The sequence below is a fragment of the Sphaerodactylus townsendi genome, linkage group LG07 (assembly GCF_021028975.2).
Source record: "Sphaerodactylus townsendi isolate TG3544 linkage group LG07, MPM_Stown_v2.3, whole genome shotgun sequence".
Taxonomy (NCBI): domain Eukaryota; kingdom Metazoa; phylum Chordata; class Lepidosauria; order Squamata; family Sphaerodactylidae; genus Sphaerodactylus; species Sphaerodactylus townsendi.
The window spans coordinates 85,988,168-86,002,960 of record NC_059431.1 but is presented as its reverse complement, the minus strand read 5'-3'; the positions used below and the strand labels follow the sequence as shown (position 1 = coordinate 86,002,960).

General features: G+C 39.4%; 1 protein-coding gene across 2 annotated transcripts in view; it reads left to right on the top strand.

The window, feature by feature from the left end:
* Positions 1 to 13,261, top strand: part of BNC2 (basonuclin 2) — a 468,234-nt gene extending 454,973 nt beyond the window's left edge. For both annotated transcript variants that reach the window (XM_048503098.1, XM_048503097.1), the window contains one exon: positions 8,487 to 13,261. In XM_048503098.1, the coding sequence (XP_048359055.1) occupies positions 8,487 to 9,147 (661 nt within the window). In that variant the 3' untranslated portion in view covers positions 9,148 to 13,261. The remainder of the gene's footprint in view (positions 1 to 8,486) is intronic.
* Positions 13,262 to 14,793: the final 1,532 nt, after the last annotated feature.

Here is a 14,793-nt window from a genome sequence, read left to right as displayed (position 1 = left end):
TTTGAAATTTGATTAATACTGATATTTACATAAGAACACTGACAGTTGTCAGCCAGTTTGGTAAATGAGTGAACATTCAGAGAGGCAATCGTGAATACAGACCACCATCTAGTTGATGACATCAGTGTTTGCTGATGTATGTCAAAAATGTAGATGATATTTCCTGTTTGCGTGCTTTTTCTTTTCAGACATTCTGAAAATTCTCAGGGCCCACATGTGAATTTCAGCATCTGCAAAATGCTGCCCATTCACTGTAGCACAATACGACATATATGTTTGTGTGTGTGTCAAGAAATTTGACAATGCAGCTAAACTGAAATTATAAAAATCTTACTTGTTACCTGATCCTTTAAATAGAGATGTTGGGAATTGAACCTGGGACTTTCAGCATGCCAAGCAGATGCTCTGCCACTGAGCCATAGCTTTTCCTGGCATGCTTTAACTTTGCCTTACAAGGTGCCAGTATTATAAAACAGGTTTGTGCGGGATAAGCTTAACAACTGGACAATTCTGGCAAAAAAATTGACTGGATGGGCTCAGTCAGACTTTTTTGATTATACCTTTCACAAACTCAGGGTACTACTTTGAGCTGAGGATTTGTTTCTGTCATGAAACATCATTTAGATTTGTTAATAATCTTGTTAATCCTGACATTTTAAATTGAAAGTGATACATTGATTCTGTGACCCAGATATTGCAAGTGTTGTTGTAAAGTAAAATGTTAATGCATTGAGGCCAGCCACCATTAACAAAAAGGGGTTTTCAGCAGAATGTACTCGTGAACCTAGTAGGATGGTTGTAATGTCCATTCTGCAAATGATGGCAGGCATTTAGTCCCTTGCATTAAGGAGCAAACCTTCATAAAGGCCTTCTTTATTTTTCTAAAACACTATGGCTAAGTTGACAGGTCAGTCAGTTTATAGCCAATGAGACAAACATCAATTAATTTTTTTAAAATGTATTGACTAGATTTGTAAGCAGTGAATTATAATTGTACAGAAAAAGAGTCTAGTGTATATATATATACATACGCTTGGTAGAAGATAATGGAAAAATTACATTCTATATAGTAATTTTGTTCCCATTGCTTCAATGCTTCTGTCCCAAAATCATGTTAGTGAACATTCATGTATTGATTCCATACAGTGTCCTTTACTTTCCTCGGTGTCCCCCAGCACTAACCAATAAAAAAGGGATTCCCTTATCCCCTTGATTGAGCTACAGCAGTGGTTGGCATTTCCAGAGAGTGTAGCATTTCATCAGTCATAGCAGGATCTAGCAACTGATTAGTTCACAACCCAACACTGTTTGGATTCTGCTTAAGCCTATTAAAGCTATCTGTTGTGAGCTGTGAAATATGGCCATTCGCTTTGGGTTATAAAATAGTTATTTTGAGCGAATTTGTCCAGTTTTTTCATTTGACTATATGCATAGTACTATGGAAGAACAGTATTTAGTCCCTTTTATAATAACATGCTAACACTAGTCTAGACTTTAAAAAATAAACTAAAAAAACCAAAATAGCTCTGAAGTTTATAATATCACCAGTTAATGAGATGCTGCATTTGTTTATTGACCTGTCCCAAAAAAACAACAACCCTAATGTTTGACTTGCAATTTGAAGTGGCAGGTTTTCAAAAATGCCTCCAAAGAGAAAGCAAATATTGCTTATTTTCTTCCAGTAATTAGAGCAGCAGTGAGGGGTTTTTCGAAGGGGTTATATTATATTAGTGTGATGCTACTTGTAGCCAGTCAGCCACTAAAGCAGTATCATCTAAGTAAGTAAAAAAAGATTATCAGAATTTCATTTGCTGAAAATGTTGTATGAATAAACAGAACTGGAAAACTAAGTCACTTGGTGACACAAAATTGGATGGCACTTGGAGATATCATAAGTAACTGAGATATATATATATATATAAACCTTTAATGGCATAACTGAGATATAGCAAATACCTTCAGATGGGTACAGTAGGTGAAAGTCGGAGCTAGGATAGTGTTTTAAATATGGAATCATCTTATTTACAGTATTATAGGTCCTCATTTAATAAGAGAATATTATTCTGGCAAACCTGAGGCAGCAGAAGGATTCTCTTCATGTTTAATACTGAAGTAAAAGAAAATCCTTTACAGGCCTTAAATAATGTTGCCCAAACTGAAATTCCAAGAAAATGTGGGCTTTTCTCTTCTGACTGATTTTAAGGAGAAGCCAAAGAGTTTTGATCATATTAAATTCATTTTTCAAGGACATGAAGGGTAGTTGCCAGGGGCTGGAGATGGAAGGGTACCCTCTCACCCGTGGCATCATGGTCTGTCACAGCAGCCAGCTGTTCCAGCTGGGGAGGTATCCTCAGGCCCAGTGAGCTGTTTGCAAGCAGTGAGTAGACCATACTCACCTTCTTTCATCTTCTGTGACCTTCTCTCTTTTGACCCTCTTATCCAGGGGTGAAGGGGACATGCTTTACCATATTATTTCACTGTGGTGAGGTGCACAAAGACCAAGTGGTGACTTCCCACCTCTCTGAACCTTGCCACAGAAGGCAAGGAGAGGGGGCAGAAGCTTGCTACAGTGGCTAAGAGTAGGTGGACTCTATTATGGAGAACCGGGTTTGATCCCCCACTTCTATACATGAGCGGCGGACTCTAATCTGATGAACTAAGTTTGTTTCCCCACTCCTACACATGAAGCCTGTGGGGGTGACCTTGCACTAGTCCTAGTTTCTTCAGAACTCTCCCAGCCCCACCTGCTTTAGAAGTTGTCTGTTGTGGGGAGAGGAAGGAAAGGAGTTTGCAAGCCACTTTGAAACTCCTTACAGTTGTTGGGGTATAAATCCAAAGTGGGGTATAAATCCAAACTTCTTTTCTTCTCCCTCTTTCTGCCTCTTCTTGCTGCTTTGCAGGGGAATGAGGAGGAGAGCAAGTGGGGACTTCTCAACTCACTGCATCTCACTATGTTCTGGAGTGTGAGGACAGTGTACAGTGGCTTCCTTGCCCTGCCTAAATGGGCAAGAAGAGTGGGTGTCCACTTCTTGCCTAACCATGAAATAGGGGGTTAAGAGAGCAAGCTGTGATCCTTGGTTGCTGGCAAGCTACCCAAACACATAAATTGACTGCAACACATGATGAGGCATGCATGGAACATTTCCATAGAGAGCCGGTGTGGTGGTTAAGAGCAGTGAACTTTAATCTGGAGAACAGGGCTTGATTTTCCTCTCCTCCATATGAGCAATGGATTCTTATCTGTTGAACTGCATTTATTTCCCTGCTGCTACACATGACGCCTGCTGGGAAATCTTGGGTTAGTCACAGTTCTTTAGAACTCTATCATCCCCACCTAACTCACAAGGTGTCTGGGAAGGGAAAGGAGTGTGTAAGACCCCTTGAGACTCCTTACAGGAGAGAAAGGCGAGGTATAAATCCAAACTCTTCTTCTTTGTGTCTAACAACTTCTTCCATGTCTCATTTGCCACCATTATCTGTTTTGTTTCAAACACACCTACATGTTTTGGAACAGTTGCCTGCATTAGAAAAACACATTAGTAATCCTAGTGGAATTTTAAACTCTCTGATTTTGGTGATAATACGAAAATATGAAAACCATAGCATTTCATTGAGTATAATTTTTTTAGTTTGCATATGATCTTGAGCAGGATCCTTCAACTCGAGTGATATAGACTAAGAAATGAATGTAGCAGAATCAATTCTTTTGAACTGTGGTTGCATAATGGAAATCGACTACCATGAATGAATCCATGTTCAGAAGTTATGAACAGCAGAGCTAATGCACTGCAATGAGTTCATCTTTATTATTGCATTACACCTGAATCAATTGATAAAGCAAGTTTTTTTAAAGCTAGGAATGGCACTTAATTGAATAAAAGTCAATGTAATTAGATTACAAAAAGCCAATGGTATTGCTGACAGCGGAAAAGGGACCTTGCCGATGAGAGTGCCAGAACTTGTCCACACATTTCTGCACATCGTTTGCTTGACAGATATTAAGGGCTGGTACATGGTTTAATTAGATTACTGATAGCTGCTGCTATAAATGACAAGTGAATGGATATGGCATCACTTTCTATTGATAGCAGAAACCAGCTGCATCGCTTAACGAATCGACATCAAGCAAACTTTCACTTGGAAGGGAAGGGTGGACAATTTCCATTCATGCAATAGCAATATGTTCTGCAGCCATGCTTACTTTGGCACAAAAACTTGTAGGTCATACAAAAATTGTGGAGAGGTAAAAATATCTTCACCCAACCAGTAGTGATACGGTGGCCACTTTCCATGCTACAGCATGATGGCTGCCCCATAAGCAGATTACTTCATAACTGTGATTAGAGTAGCAAAACCAGTTCTGTTAACACTTCAAAGCTCATAGTGTGACTTTTGGAAAGTCTCTCTCTTTTAGCATAAATGACCTTTGGGTTACTGGATTGCAATCCAGAGAATGAGTCTATATCATTACATTTTCTGATGAAGTAGAAGAACAGGCAGCCTTAATCTTTCTTATCCATCCATCCCACAGTCTTATCACCACACCTCATACTGTACTTGTTACAACAGGTAGGCCTGAGTTGGGAGTGATTAAGCAGGAGAAACCATGACAGTCCCTTTTCCTCTGAGTCTGGGAATATGAAGCTATACGCATGTTTTCCAAGTTGTAACGACTAAAATATCAATTCTAAGTTGCTGGAATTTTCTTATCATCTTGGAAACAAGGCAGGATACCAATACATTGGTTTGCAGTGGCATTTTAAAACTTGGCCAACCACTGCTGCCCCCAAGTGGCATGTCAGAAGGAGCAACTATCATGTGCTACAGTTAAACTGGTCAGTGTCTCAAGGCTGATCTGTGAGATACGATCAGGGAAGCACATTTCATAGGAGGATTCATTGTCAGCTATTGCGCCATGAAGCTCAACAGTGCTGTTCCACTTGCGAAATAATTGGGGTGGGGTAGCTGCCATTTTCCAGCGTGCAAGAACGAGCACTTCTCGTTCTTGGTTACCCACTTTTCCTCTGAGTCGTTTGCCATCTGACATTAGAGCGGGCAAGCAATAATTCTGCCAAAGAGGCTTTACTTCTGTTTATTTATTATTCAAGTAGATTAACATTGTTCACAGATTGGTTCTGAACAGATGCATGCAATTTGAATTTGCTTTTGTCTGATGTGATTTATGGTTTTAGATGGTGTGTTCAGTCCGGTAACCATCAGGACAGCAGTGTAAGTGAGATGATGGGTGACAGAATATGATCTCATGGCCAAAGCATTTTTAGTCTGTATTTCATTGTTTTAAGGTTCTCTTTTTTGTTTTAAGCCAGATGTGACTGGATTGGAATGTGAATTTGTTCTCTTTCTGTCTCTCTCTCTCTCTCTCTCTCTCTTTCTCCCTCTCTTGCTGTCTCCTTTCTTTTGTGATCTCAATTTAGCAAAAGATTAGAAAGCTGATCTTATCACAAGGTAAGCTCAGCCTTCATAAGTGCAGTGTGGGAATATGCATAAAACGCTTGTGTGCTGAGAACAAACAACAGTATAACTCTGGATGTGAAAGGGCTACAGCTCCTACAGACATATCTCTCAGTAGCTTTTCTCCACAAAAGATGTTCTCTATTTCGGAGCCAAATTTTCCCTCCTTCAATTATCAATACACTCATTAACTGAGGTCAGTTACCTGCCATCTCTTTAAGGAGGGTAAACTGATGTTGCATTTTTAAAAGTAATAAGGCATGGTGAATGATGCAAATAGATATGGAGTTAAATTCTACATTTTTTCCTTCTATGAAGCTGTTCTACATTTTTTCCTGCTATGAAGCTGTTCTGGAGCCCAGCTGGTTGAGAGATATGACCACAGTTAATGTTTTATTTGTTCAGCCAGCATCAGAGAAACTCCATTTCGTCACCTTTGTTTTGTATTCTCGGGGAGTGATTCTAAGCAGGTCTACTGTTCAGTAAATCTCAGGAGAGTTTTCTTAGGACTGCAATCTTCGCCTAAGTGAGAAAGGGACATCCTTGCTCAGAGGCACTTGCTAGATCAGGAATGGACCCGCACATCTGGATTCAAATGTTCATCTGCACTACAAAGCAGATTTGAACATGGGGAATCTGGTGAAGCCCCCATTTGTATTACAAGAGGTGGATGATTGACTGTCATGTGGCTGGGAAATCAAATCTTCCCAATGCTATCTCAGACTCCAATCATCTTGTTGTGCAGAACTAGGAAGTGTGCATAGGAAAAGCCTTTTAATATTTTTCCCTCTTTATTAAAAGACTGTACCAATGATTTGTCAGGAAACTCTGGACATCTGCTTTCTGCTCATGTGCAATTTATACCAAATCTATGCTTTGACTTTGCTGTATGCTAAATTTGAGGACTTACACTGCCATTAGAGCGGAGTTTAGCAATCTATGTTCTGTAAGTTGGGTAATCCCATATTCTGTTACCCATGCTTTGCAACCCTCCTATTAGCATTCAGCAAAATTATAGCTGGCAGATAAGAGATGGGCAAACAAAGCTGGGACATGCTTCCCATTTCCAGTAAAGCTACATGCATTTTTTTTATTAGATCTGCATGCAGTTTGCAAACACATGGAAATATAAATGGACTTAGCACAGTTCTGCTTGTGATCATCTTGTGCTTTTGTCCCTATGTATTGTAGTCCCTGGAAATTGGTCGCACAATATCCTGTAAAAGCAGAAACATGAGCAGTGATAAGTGCGACTTAGCACCAGCATTTAGTGCCTCTTTATTTATATTTCGATTTATAACCCGCCCTTCTCCGCAGGGCTCAGGGCGGTGAACAACAATGATAAAAACAATACAAAAACAGAGTGATCATAAAAACATAACCAGCATAAAAACAGCTTAAAACATTTACAATAGATGGTACTAACCCATACCCTTATATGTCCCTAGGAGGCCACAAACGACAAATTAATTCAGTTCAGACCCAGCTGGCCATATGTAACAGCTCAGTTTTACAGGCCCTGCGGAAACAATTCACATCACGCAGGGCCCTGATCTCCCTGGGGATCCTGTTCCACCAGGTACGGGCAAAGGCCATGGTTCCACTTCCACAAGAGCTCTAGCACAAGCAGAAATTTTGTTATGAGTCTGATTCAATGGCACAGAGTTTGTAGACTTAAATTGGTAAAAATGTTTAAGTACCAAGAAGGGCACGTTTAATTTTACTATTTTTTAATTCATTACTGTCAGCCCCATGCCTGTGAAGAGGGGAAAACAATAAAATAAACAAACATTAGAATAAACCAAACAATAAAATAAACAAAACACTAAAAACAAAACAAACAAGCCACTTAAGCAATTGAAATTTGTATCCTTAAGACTTGGTTTGGTGTTATACAGCACAGCAATATTCATTCATTTGCTACTAATTTTGAAAAACTGTTGAGAAAAACTGAGAACAAATTTCCTTCATTTCTTCAGTGGATTAATGTAGAATGTGCTTCTTGGTGGTTAATAGTGATGGCCCAGATCTGGTTTGTAGTTAAGGCCTTATCCTGGCAAAACGTTCTATATCCTTTTCAGCATAAAGAACTAAGGAGATGCATGGACAAATCATCTTCCAGGACCTCCTTTGTGCCCAAAAGCTCTGCTGAATCCTAGGGCCTGCCCCCCCCCCCCCCGCCTTCCGATTCTCTTCCGAGGTGCAGCTTTACAAAAAAGCAAGTCTTGCTAGCAGCCGTATAGAGTGATATAAATGCTTTTTTTTATCAAAGTTCTAATTTCAACAGTGCAAATAATAATGGTTTAGAATGCAGCACTGAAATAACATTTCAAAATGCTGTGAGAGAATCTGCACTTCTTTGAAAAGTGGAATCATGCTGCTGTGACTTCCACCAAAGGGTGCAAGACCACACCCATTCTTTATCTTGAAAAAGATATAAGCAGATCTGGGACAGTTTAAAGCCACCAGTATTTAGGAACTACTCATTTGAAATCTGTGGTCAGATTATGCAAAAACGCTTGATGCATCAGGTTCAAAAGTCTTACTGTCTTATTCCATTTTAAATCCCCAGAAATAATCTGTGAGTGTACCCTGACAAGAAAGAAAACCAGACTAACTTCTTAGACCTTTTGCCATCAACTGGTGTCTATAGTTATGATGCCAGACTCTAATAGCATAGAGTAATGTGTCCAATGCTTTTGGACAGAGGTGCAGTTGTTGCTCAAAAACAGCCATGTGATGTTGGTAATACTGCTGTATATTACACAATCCAAAATACAAGGAACACTGTGGATTTGCAGGGGGGAAGAGCCAGCCATTTTGCCTTATATTGTAGGAATCTGAATGTCCAAACTGGAATGAATTGATTTCCAGGAAAGGGGACAATAGTATTGTTATTTTAAGACTATTGTTCATCGCTAAATTGATTTCATCTGTACATGTTATGCTATAAATATAATCAAAACAGTGCCTGTTCTTCTTGTTCCCTTTTCCCTTCCCTCTTTCTTTCCCAGACACAGTGCTAACATAAACCTGCATCGTAAACTGTTGACCAAAGAACTGGATGATATGGGACTGGATACATCTCAGCCCTCACTTAGCAAGGATCTCCGTGATGAATTTTTGATGAAGATCTATGGCGCCCCACACCAAATGGGGTTTGATTTAAGGGAAGATACATCCTCCCCTGCAGGTACTGAAGATTCCCATCTGAATGGTTATGGAAGGGGCATGTCAGAAGAATACATGGTGCTAGACCTAAGCACCACATCCAGCATCCAGTCCAGCGGCAGCATCCATTCCTCAAGAGAATCTGATGCAGGGAGCGATGAGGGGATTCTCCTGGATGATGTTGATGGGGCGAGTGACAGTGAGGAATCATCACACAAAACTGATGCCCCAGCCTTAGGCATTGGCCTGGGTGCTGAAGCCCCAGGATCCCTCATGTATAACAGTGTTTCCATGAACAACGTGGGGATCTTGTGTAACATTTGCCACAAAATGTACAGCAACAAGGGGACTCTCCGAGTGCATTACAAGACTGTGCACTTACGAGAAATGCACAAGTGCAAGATCCCTGGATGCAACATGATGTTTTCTTCTGTCCGCAGCCGGAATAGGCACAGTCAGAACCCAAACCTGCATAAAAACATTCCCTTCACTTCACTAGATTAGTTCAAAGATGGACATGGCAAATGCCAGCTCTCACAGAGGGCCTTATTTCTTTGAACTGTAATTTACAGACTATTACTATAAATACATAAAAATATAAATATATATATATATATCTTTTTTTTTCTTTTGTAATGAAACAGAAAAACACCAGGTGCTTTTCTTCTTTTTTTTGTTACAGATTTTCTTTTCGTGTGGGTTGGGGTAGTATCTTTAACCTGGGATGGTATTTCCATTACTAAAAAAAAAAAAAATTAAACTGATGAACAAATTTGCTTTTTAAAGCCCTACTTTTGTTACGAGATACATGGTCATCTCCAAAGAGACTGTTTCTTCTAACTGTGACTGTTGCCTGCCATTTTAGAAAAGGAAAGGGTAAAATAGAAATCCCAAGGAAACAAAGCACTCCAGGAACAAACAAACAAAAAGAGCAACTTCTGTTGTCTTTGTGAATTTTAAACCTTTGAAAAAACCATCAACTACGCATGGCTGTGACACTTGTATATATAGAGCCTTGAGGGCCCATGATGTAAAACAGTTGTATTGATGGTGGTTTAACTTTTTTGTTTGGGGGGGTTACCTTTACATTTACATCCAGCTGTTAGATAAGCGGGGGGGGGACGGGGGAATAATTTGCTGGCTAGCTCTATTCATTTATATTAGCTTCAATGCACATTTTTGTTTAAAAAAATGAAAACACAAAGTCTTGTTTTATAACTACCTGCTAGAGATGCGTAATGAGGTGGTGCTGGCATGCTTTAGAGCACCAGATCTGATACAGGTTTGAGGGCTTGGTTATTTTATTTTTGTCTTGTTACTATTACATAAATACAGTCATGCACTTTTTTCTTACACAATGTGGGGATGTGTAATAATTTCCATACCCTTTTTTCCCTTAAAAGTATTGCCATACTTTCAGTGTCTTATTAATTAAAAAAAAACTTTGTTAAAAATGATCTGGTCAGTATGAAGCAGGAATTCCAAACAAAATGGAGGTGTTTGTGTTAACACTAAAGTGCCAACTTTGCACAAGTTTTCGGTAACCAAAATGTAATCAGCTACTATAACCACAATCCAAGATTTTGCCTGCCCAGAAAAAAAAAACTTAGGAATTTGGGATCAAAGAAGGAATACACAAAATGTTCCTCTCAAGATCCACAAAACAGATTCATAACTTTTTAAAACAACAACAACCACAACCAGAGATATGAGAGAAAGGAGATGCTTCCTCAATTGAGAAAGGATCTTTCAGAAAATAGGTGCCTAGTGCCTTTTCTAAATGTTATGGAGGCTGCATTCTAGGACTGGATTCTATGCCACCCTTTTCCTCAGTGGCCATCAGTGAGCCTCAAAAAGATAATTTAATGGCCCCATATGAATGAAAAGTTGTGCAATGTGATAAATTGAACTGAATGAAAAAAGGAAATTCACCTATCTAGTATAATAGGCAGAAGAGGTTGTTTTGCATACTTCCTCTTACTCAATGTAGCCATCCACATTGCATGGCCTTTTATCTATGTAGGGCTCTCCAGTTTTTGGCATTATCTTTTTGAGGCTCACAGGCAGCTGCTGAATGAAGAGGAGAAGGTTTTTTTCACCAGTGCCTTCCAGTGGTACTGTGTAGAATACAATCTGTAACTTCTGCCAGCCTACATGACCCCAAGGCTTGTCCAATATTTAGAAAAAGCAATCCATGATGTAATGCAATTCTATCCATAACTTCCAAAGGGTATGGTAATGCACATCGTATGAAGATGTGTCACATGTTTCTTTTTCTTTAACAAATGGAGTGTGTCAGTAGGTGGGAGGGCAGCACCTATGAGTCCCTTATAAAATTTCTTTTGGGCTTCAGTTACTTAAGACAGGGACATAAATTTCTGAAGTGAATGAGTTGAGTCCTAAGGAGAAGCTTATAGAAGGAGTTGGCAGAGTAGATCTTTCCTACTTGTCCCTACATTCTTCTAGATACTTCAAAAATATTCTGCTGAAGGATGCAGGGATTTCATAAATGAAATACCCAACAGCATGGGGGCCTGCACTGAATCCCCCTCCCTTCTCTGCTGGAAAAATACTTTTCCTATCACTAGTGAACAGTGGACAATGGGGTGATGCTGCCTGATACCCCATACTCATTACAGGCCATCATTGTGCTTCTGTTTATGTGGGTTCCACAGCAGACGATTTTCAAGAAGATGGCTGCTGAAAAGTGCATGGGTGGGAAAAAACTGCCTCACTCCTGCAAGGTCTTCCCACAGGATCCAACCCAACATTTATATTCTGTAATGAAAACTTGGGCCAAGCACTTTGTGCTGCTGTAAACATAGTACTATTAAGATGTGTTTTTGTAGAAACAATCAAAAGCCATTAATGGCACAAGCACTTAAACGCTTGGAAGAAGATATGTACTATTCTTGTGGGTAACTTCCCTTCTGGATGAATCAACGCAAGGAGGAGGGACCCTCAAATAAATGTGGTTTTAGTATTTTGTACTTTCCTAACATGATTTTTTTTTCAGACGAGAATTACAGTAGAATTAGGAAAGAGCACATCGGAGAGGATCAAATGATGGAGGAAGACAGGGAGAAGCTGCTCCCAGGTTTTTGTTTTTTTTTTGTTTCTAGTGTTTACACATGTTGTCTGAGCATGGCAAACCACACTGGCAGCCTCCATTACCACAGCATACTGACTGAATGATGATATTTACTTAATCTCAGCCTACAGCCAAAACCATTATGGTGTGATCATGTAACACTTTTTAAAGGACTATTTCCACATTCTAACTTCAAGAGAGTGTTTTTCTTTCCTAGAACATCTCTCTTGTAACTGCAAAACCAGAAAAGCTTGGGGCTTTTCAACTTCTGAGTTTGTCATGTAACTTTAGTCACCGTTAATTTCATATTGATATTAACATTACTGTCTGTTAATTTTACTCTGAGGAAACTATCCCAAATAAATAGATTCCTTCCGCTTGATTAGACACATTGGCAGTAATCCAGCTAAGTACTTGTGACTAAATCCATTGGAACTAGTCAGTTGTGACTAATTTAAATCACTGAGGTCTCAATGAGTATTAGCCACAATAGATGAGTTGGAGATTTATGGCCCAATCCAGAGAGGGAGGGGCTGAAGGGAGTTGTGGAGGCAGTGGGGTCCTGCTCTGGCGAATTTGCTCTCCCCAGGGCACTTACCCTGGCAGAGGGGCAAATGCACCAGAGGGTAGCCACTACAGTCTTTACAACAGCTTAGCAAGGCCCTTCATGATGGCATACTGGGGGCATTCCAGAGGCATAGCTGGGAGCAGTGCTGTCATTAGTCAGCTTCCACCCCATTTTTGCCTCCCAGGACACAGGTGCTGAGAGCTTGGACTTACAATACATTTTTGGATGTTGTATGCTCATTGAGCATAATGGAGGAGTTTTGATCGGCCGGAATGGGTGTTTTTTTTTTGTTTTTTGCCTCCCCACAGTACCAAAAAGCCCTCTAAAGGCAGCAGGGTGGTACCACAGTAGCGCTGTCTCTGGCCGTCCAAGGGCTCTGGATTGTCCTGCTAGAATGCCACAGTGAGCTAATTTTCTGAAAACAAAATAAGATCAGTAGTTGCAGTATCTCCATGTGTGTAGAAAAAATCTTTTGCATTGAAATGTTTTATTTTGGGAAAAATGCCTTTGTTTTCCAATAGTGAACCAGAGTCTCAAAGTTATCTTTGCAGAATTTACAAGGTTACCAATCAGTATGTCTAAAAATATGTTTACATCAGAAATCTCCACAATATTTGCCAACTTGATTTTTTTTCAATTGTGCTTTGTCTTAATTACTTTTGTTTATAATTGAATGGAGAGATGCTTTTTTTGTGCTGCGTATGTACGATATGCTTGTGAAGGGGAACATGGAACAGTAAAGGTGTGTTCTTCCCAAACAAACGAACCTTTGTAGTGTTATCTGTACTGCACTGTCTCTTCAAAATCCCCAAGCTATTGGGTGCCAAGTTAAAAAGAAATACTGAAAAGGCAGAACCAACATAAAGAAAAAATGGCAAATGATATCTAAGGAACAAAACAATACACTGTTTTTGAAGTATGTATGGTATAAATAAATATCGTTTTTAATGAAAAACATATTTGAGATATATAAATAATTCTTTCCTGAATAAATCACTGTTCTGCATTCTCATTTTACTCTTGTTTCTGCTAAAGGTCAAATGGCTTTGGTAAACTGCATTGGAAAGTTAAACATCATCAAGTAGACCTTATTCAGCAAATGAGTTGCACAGGCAACATCTGTTTGTTACTCAAAACAGGATGGCACAGTAAGGGATCAGAGGGGGAACTCATAAAACAATTGTGATGAACCAGGCAGCGGGGGAAACATCCATTGGAGTTTTCTTTTAATACTTAACCAACACGATACTTAGATGAGATGATATTCATGTTTGATGAGCAGCCCAACTGTCATTGCTTGTTTCTAAAATTGTGGCTTCAGAAGTGTGACCTACAGCAAATCTTAGAAAGTTAAGTCACAAAATGAATCTGTGGAGCGTTTAACCATATCCTTTATACAGTACCCAGTAAGAATGTGCTGGAAACCTTTGTCATAGCTCATATTGCAGCTAAAGGTATGAAGAAGTGCAAGAATTATTGCCAGTTCCTGAAAGGACAAACACCAATGCCTTGGTGTTTGCATACTGAGACTTGACTTGTGCATACAGTTTTAGTCCAAAAAAGAAAAACATACTTAGGTACACCCTGTGGCAGACACTGCCACTTTTTAGAGAGCAGGTGCTAGATAGCATCCTAGTTCTCTCAAAGTTTTGTTTTCCAAGAGAGCAATTTAGTGCAGAGTCACTGAAGTCAGTGAACTTCGACTGGAATAAATCTTCATCGGATTGCACTGCATCTGATGTGGAAGAGTAATGCACAGCCCACAAAGATCTGAGGGTTGTTTTTTTTTAAGTCTACAAAATGGATCATTGAAAATGATGCAGGGATTTTGTTTGGACATTTTCTTTCAGTGTTGAAGAGCTGGTTTATTTCTCCAGTGCAGGAATGGAATAGAAAGACTTCCAGAAAAGTTGGAGAAATTTGAATAGTAAGAAAAAGGATCTTTTAAAATAGTCACTGAAGAGGCACAGACCTGCTTAGCATTACATTTGTGCTCATTTCTAGTGATTTCATAGGCAACAGCCGGTTAGAAGTGTATGCACTCGCAACCACAGTCAGTCATAATCGAGTGATGCAACAGGTCTCTCTGCAACAGAAGTGTTGTTTTGAGGATCAGTGCCTGGATCAACTGCATCAAAAGGAACAATTGTGCATTTATGGCAAAAAAAAAAAAAGAAGTGATCTATCTAGAAATATTCCCAACTCTTATGAAGCTTTTTTGGCATATCCCAAGTGCTAGTGACATGACTTACAACAAAAGAAAGTCAAACACAGTGCTGACTCTTTGTAATCCTTCAGTGAAACAGATCAGAGAAAATGACCCACATGGAATAAGAAATATCATGCTTTCTCATTTCAGTCTTCAAATAGCAAAGGACTGATTATTTTAACCATATGTGTATATAGCAACTCACCATATTTAGCATTTTGGGCTAATATCTAGCCTGCCCCATTTAATAATTTCTGATGTTTGGGCAAGGGCATTTGGGGA